Genomic DNA, 7017 nt, shown 5'->3' on the forward strand with positions numbered 1-7017 from the left:
ATCATGTACTATATTTATAAGTTAAACACTTTAACCATTTAATTTCACTTTTATATAGAAAATTGTAATTTATTTTTTGTCATCACTTCTTTTATTTAGAATATAGATTCAGTTCACAATTTAAAATAAATGTAAAAGGATTCAGATAACCATGGTTATGACAATGAACAATCACCGTTGTACAGACTAACCTCATAACTTATCAAATAGGAGATTATGCATTCATAATTTTAATGCAATATAATTCATACAAAAATCCATGATGGTGTCAAAGCTATACTCAAACTTGAAGCTTTCTTATGACTGAACTTGCATTCCATTTCCTTAACATATATTCCAGATTAATTATTTGCTCAGAAGCACCGAATCCATATAATGGACAATAATTAGTTTCACTAATCATGCTTCTTACTGCTAACACTAACTTTTGAAGTAACAGAGAAGGTATGACCATCATGTATTCACACCCTACCTACAATACACGTTTTTGGCCATAAAAAAACATGACAAATTAGGAATGAGTGATCATATGACATAAATAGATCCTAATACTACATACGATCACCTTCAATACAATTTGTGCCGAAAGCTATCCAAAAACAAGAACTTGCTCTTGCTACTTGGTTAGGTTATCTTCCTAAAAAAGGCATGCAGCAGGGAGCAAGATCCTAATGAACACCCTGCACAGCCTCCTTCTGACGACTTTGTTGAGTGTCATTAGTAACATGCTGATCATTCTGGCCAGACCTAACATCCTCGTTCCCAGGCGTAGCAACACCAGGTATCTCCCCAAGTCTCTCCTGCAGCAACATTATATCATATATATCAGATAGCAGACTAGGTCTGCATAAATTTTGATGGTTGCAAGAGTGGAATTGAAAATTAGAAAGTCATATTAGTCATTTAAGCCTTTTCCTCATCTTGAATCTGGGTCCAAATATGAGTGTCATCAATAGGTATATGGTATGGGCAACAGTGCTTACCAATCAGAATAATAGACAAAAAAAAAAAGAGGTATCAAAGCATTTTAAGATTTAAAAATCACCTTGAGGGAAGCATTCTCAGAAAGTAGCTGCTCGTACTCACTCCTGATCCTGCTTACTTCTGCTTGGAGAGTGGCATTTTCTTCTTTCAAAACGTCAGCACGCTGAGCTAGTTCATCGCATTCAGCCTGAGAACAGTACACACAAAAGGGTTTGAAATTTGACAATATGACCTACAACCCGAAATATGAAAAGAGTTGTATTCTCTGTCACCTGCTTCCGTAACCTGGATCTGCGTGCAGATTCTCTATTAGACTGCTTCCGCCTTTGTCTTTTAAGCTCTCTTTCGTCCTAAAAAGTTAACCAAAAAAGATAAAGATTAAAACAAAAGTTCAGAGAAGTGATACCCAATAATGTAACAACCTGTAGCCAAATTTGTGACTGAACACCATCTCTTGACCCAGCAGTAATCATCCCCCCAGCAACTGCAGTAGAAGAAACCTTTCCATGCAGTGCAGGAATGGCGGATGAAGTTGGCGTGCCCCAGTAATCCATTCCTATATTTAAATTAGTTGTGGGACCAGGAACTGCTCCGGGAGCACTTGCAGTAGATATAGGTATGGCAGGCATAGTTTGGTTAACAAGTGTCTGAGGTCTACTATGTACCCCGTTTTGAGGAGCCGAACTTCCATTTTGAGATGGTTCATCTGTAATATAGCAAAACAAGTGTTTCAGCCGTAACATGGATACGCTATTAATATACACAAAGCACACAAATCGAAAAAATTTCCAAACATAACCTTGTCATACCTTCAAAAGAGTCCTGCCTCTCCCCGGATTTCAATTGAGAATCCTACAAAACTCATTGAAATAAATACCAAGGATACTTACCAGGCAGTGGAAGCACAAAACAACAAAAAAGGGCAGCATCTACAATAGATTACGTTTCTAAAGATCAAGTGAAACCTTCTTAGGATGCTATAAAAGGAAGATCCTTATTTTTCAAAACATGAGCATGCTAACACTACGTATGAGTATGGGCAAAGCTTTTTAGGAACAAAGGTTTACCAGAAATAATCCTGACGCACATTTACCGGGAATAATAATAATAATATTATTAATATTTAAAGCTTTGGAACATACATCAATTCATATATCCTATTGATCAGTTCAATGGTAATTGCGTTTTATTTGAAAACCCTATTAATATATGAAGCTATTTCTTTTTTTGGGTTAGCATATGAAGTTAATCCACCACACAACAACTAATTGTGGCCCTTCTTAGTCTTCGGGGGAATCAAAAGGTTTTGGGTATGAGATACCAAATAAGCAGAGGAAGAACACTTGATTCCTGTATACAAGTCTTAAGAACAAGAAGATATTCATAATTGTGTTAAATACAGTAATATAAAACTTATCTGTCATACTATGTAATTATGAGAACATGTAATTAAGCATGGATTACAGGAAAAGATAAGTATTGCAGAGAATCAATTTGGCTTAATGTCAGGAAGGTCTACAGAAAAAATGAATTAACTTTTACAGGAGTTGATGGGAATTTACGAAAGCAAAACGAGAGACTAATGTTTATTAATTCTTTATGCTGTTTTGTAACAAAATTTTACTAAAACCATTCAACCTTTCTTATTTTTTCAATCATAAACTTGCTATTGTAATGCTTTTAACTGGTATTTTCTTGCACACCAAAGTTTTAAGAAGTTGAGTTTACACTCCTTGGACAGTTATTTATAGAATTATATCATGCCCACTGAGGCCAGAAAAGTAAAATGGTACAGAATTATATTTTGGTACTCTAGAAAGAGGTTTATCAATCCTTCAGATGTCATTTTTCTAAATAAGCATGCAAGAGTCAACACAGATCTAAGGCTGTCACTTCTTGGATAGATAAATATTGACAAGTGGCACAGAACTTACATTCTGGGAATTCTCACCACTTCCTTCACTAGTTCCGTCACTTGCACTATCACCACTGCAAATCCAAATTTTCATCAGTATAAGTATAAACAGTATGCAATTGCAATAGAAAACCAATTAAGAGACTTACATAAAGTGATAAACCATACATTGGATTGGAAACCCTACTCTACCAATATAATTTTTGCAGTAGACAAGAAAGATAAAGCCCCAGTATTAAATCTAAAAAATATTAATATCAGGAAGTGTCTGATCCAAAAAAAAAATCAGGAAGTTTATAGGCATGTTAAATATCAAATGTTCCTCTAGTCTTCTAAAAGAAAAAAACACAAAGAAATTCCATACAAAAGCTTTCAAGCAGTATTAAACACCTGCATACTGGTACAGCCAAAGAAAGTCAAGCCCAATTACTAGATTTATTTGAATGACCTAGAATGATGCAAAAGCATATCCACAACTAATATCAGTTCATGATTAATTACATATTAAGAAACAACAATTCGGCTGAACACTGGAAGGGATAACAAATAAGAAAAAAGCTCGGACAATTCCAAATAGTAGCTGGATTTAGTTGTACGTGTGTCAGACACTTATTCATGTCAAACACTTCACAGACACTTCAAATAATCCTGGTTACATATTAAAATATTTTTACTTTATTTTTAAAAGAATTTAAACTAGTAAATACAAAAAAGATATCTATAAATAAATTGTAACATTTTATTATGACTACAATGACCCATGCTCCTTCATAAGAGTATCTCACTGGATTTAATGTGTTTTATGTTAAATTTATATTAGTTTCATATATTACAGATAATCCACGTTTTCTAAATTATGAAATTACTTTGATTCAAATAACAGAGGCCTTAATTAACAACTACTGATGAATAACCGAATTTTACCTCTTGGAATGAATCCCATTAGCAGATTCTCCGTTTGTTTTACCAAGTTCATTATTTTTTCCTGTAATCCACATATTCAAACTACCCCCACTAGCACTTCCTTTTGATCTTTTGACTGGTAATTTTTCCTTCACCTCAGGAGGTTTAGCACCAACTTCAATGCTGCCTGGGTTATTTCCCTGCATGTCAATTTGTAGGTTACTTTTACTTGGATAAAGACAATTAGCGCACAGGAAGGAGCGAAGACAGGAAATGAAAAAAGAAAGACAAAGTGAGTGACAGGGAGAGCACAGCAAAAAAGAAAAATGGCAAAAGCAGAACACTAAAAGAACTCACCGAAGAATCTGCAATACCATTTGGAGAAGCCATGGCAAAAGGACTGAAAGGATAAGAGCCCTAATGAAATTGGTAGAAACATGCGAATATTGGTTAATGAATTCTAAATTATGATGACTAATTACAATATAATCTCCACAAGAAAGCACAATATACAAATAATACCGGAGGAATGGATGGATGGGCATAAATGCCACCATGGGGATACATTGCTACATAGGGATGTGGTGGGGTGCCATAGGGAGGCATAACATGCTGCAAGTAAATAGACCATCAATAAACCAATGGAAACATGATGGAAAATTCAAAGCATTCAACAATATATGACTAAATATAAATTTTTCATGTTGCACAATAGATTCAATTTGAATATTATTTTGGATAAACATGTACAGTTCCCTGGTGTAATAAAACTAACTACATATCATATTCCTGAGACATGCAAGGAATTGGCATCATTACTAACTCATCATAGATTAAGCCATTATGAGAACCAAGTGTAAATAATAACAACCAAATATATCAAATTAAAAAATGAACTTGTTACACCCATTTCAGTTTAACGATGATAATATCTTGTCAAGGAGAAGCAACAACAATATCTATATTTGCAATTGGGCTAGAGGCAGAGCAGTTAAAATATTGATAATAGCATAAGCAAACAATAACGTTTACAACATCGAAGGATTGGTAACATTAAGTTTTGACGATCCCTTCAGATTTCTAAAGCCAAACTCAAAGGACACAGTATTCTAAATTATTGTAGCAATGAGATAGAACAATCATTATGTATGTCATGAATACCTGGACACCCCACATAAATGGGTGGGCTTGGGGACTTGATGCCAAGAAACTGTGTGGAGGTATGGGAGAATATGTCTGTACCATTAAGGAATTGAGGGTCAAAATCCAAGCTTGACAAAAATAAAGCACAATATGCAAATTAAGGCTTTGTCATTGAAAACCTGAAAGTTAGACCAGTCAGGATTAATAGTCGCCATGCCAGTTGTTGGAGACTGCTCCTGGAAAAGACAATAAAATATTTCTGTCACCATTTAAACTCTTAACTGTCAATATAGACAAAACAAAAGATCCCTGATAGACCTGTGACGTAGCTGGAGGTGTCTTAGACTCCTTCTCCTTAGGGGTTTTGTCCATGTCACTACTACCCATGCTTTTATATAGGAATCTTCCAATAATTTACACTATACCATTCTGCACCAAGAACAAAACTTATATCACAAGGCAGCCAAACGGACACAGAAACCACTCTCCTGCGGAAACCAACAACTAGTTCCATAAAAGAAAAGTTATGCCAGGGAGACAAAACACTTCATCAACCCGTTTATGGGTTAAACTATTCTACAAAATTCTAGTATTACACACTTCATCTAATTGGTTATATTGAAAGAAAATCAACTAATGCAATTCCCCTTTGCATAATCCACAATCCATGTTATTTTTCTTAAATTTCTCTCCTGTATTTCCCCCAAACCAACATAGCACTGATAGGTCATGTTCATCAGTGTCCTAACAATACAGCGTTACCACATTAGTCCCCACCTAAATTGACTCAGCAAAAATAACCAAATACTTCAATTTTTTCACGAAATAAAATACATACGGTGAAATTCATAAAACCCACCAATCCAGCGCCATGAACAATTAAAATTGTGGAGGAAGAGAGCTATGAACAACAAATTACAGCTGAGAAAGAAAAGCAATTCACAAAACTAAAGCACAAGAAATATAGTGAAGACCTTATATACATGATGGTCGTTGAAAAAATACTTGGGGCGGAATTGGTTCTGCAAACGATGAAGAAGGCGATTTTGTGGGAAGAATTGAAGAATGAGGAAGAATTAGGGTTGGTTTGGTTTGGGTTTAGGTGGAGGTTTGATAGCGGGTGGCGGTGTGTTGTTGACGGTGAGAAAGCAATGCACAGGTCGTACGGTGTCGCTGTCCCGTGGCAGAGATTTCGTTAATGCTTCGATTTCGGAAAGAACCAAAATGGAATACCCGTTTACTCCTCCGGCGTGCTGTGCTCCTAATTTTTAATATATCATATATTTATTCTTATCTAAAATTGTAATACATTGTATGCACCTAAAATCTGTTTTTATTTTATATATATATATATATATATATATATATATATTAAGATAAATAATATTCAAATTCATATAAGTTTTAATCGAATAAAAAAATGTATATTATGTATATTAATTTAAAAATTCTTCAAGAAGATTCATCTTGCTTGCGTTTGGTACTTGATCATTTCACACTTGTTGAATTCAAAAGAAAAACATTAACCAAATGCAATTTGTATATGTGTAGATAAATTAGTTTATGGTTTATTTCCTAATTATTTTCACCATATAAGTCATCCCTAAATTATTATTAAATAAAAACAATAGAAATTTAATCACCGACATAAAATGCAAAAATGTGATTTGAACAACACTATAATATAAATAAATAGATAGCAGAAGGTGAGAGCAACCACTTTGTTTTCTTTATTTTGAAAACAAAATAAAGTTGTTATTAACCCATCACTTCAGTTTTTTTTTTTTTTAAATGAAAAACAAATCTCGTGAAAACATTTATTTGAGAATCATAAATATGTAGGTACAAACTCACTTATGAAATCAAATTCACTATAGAAAAAAAAAATCAGACCTCTGACTCGAATTAATAATAATTTTCCGAGTTAGATTACTAATCAAACAAATACAAATGGGGTCAGTTTGACTCTTGCAATTTAATAATTTTATTATGTCTTCCTAAAAAATGAAAGGATTTTTAACTTCCTCTGATTATTTTTTTTCCCTTATGTTATGCAACTCTCTTTGTTTTAT

At 33.8% G+C, this 7017-nt stretch overlaps 1 protein-coding gene across 1 annotated transcript; it reads right to left on the reverse strand.

The window, feature by feature from the left end:
* Positions 1-386: 386 nt before the first annotated feature.
* Positions 387-6193, reverse strand: LOC114178236 (bZIP transcription factor 16-like). The gene is made up of 13 exons (XM_028064033.2): positions 5920-6193; positions 5264-5374; positions 5125-5181; positions 4964-5038; positions 4325-4414; positions 4160-4219; positions 3824-4002; positions 2919-2973; positions 1794-1836; positions 1407-1690; positions 1257-1334; positions 1046-1171; positions 387-800 (listed from the first exon to the last, which is right to left on the reverse strand). The coding sequence occupies exons 2-13, from the start codon at positions 5330-5332 to the stop codon at positions 669-671; spliced, it is 1248 nt and encodes a 415-aa protein (XP_027919834.1). The 5' UTR covers positions 5333-5374; positions 5920-6193; the 3' UTR covers positions 387-668.
* Between the last annotated feature and the right edge of the window lie 824 nt (positions 6194-7017).

The sequence above is a fragment of the Vigna unguiculata genome, chromosome 3 (assembly GCF_037176805.1).
Source record: "Vigna unguiculata cultivar grain cowpea cultivar isolate G323 ecotype 2 chromosome 3, ASM3717680v1, whole genome shotgun sequence".
Taxonomy (NCBI): Eukaryota; Viridiplantae; Streptophyta; class Magnoliopsida; order Fabales; family Fabaceae; genus Vigna; species Vigna unguiculata.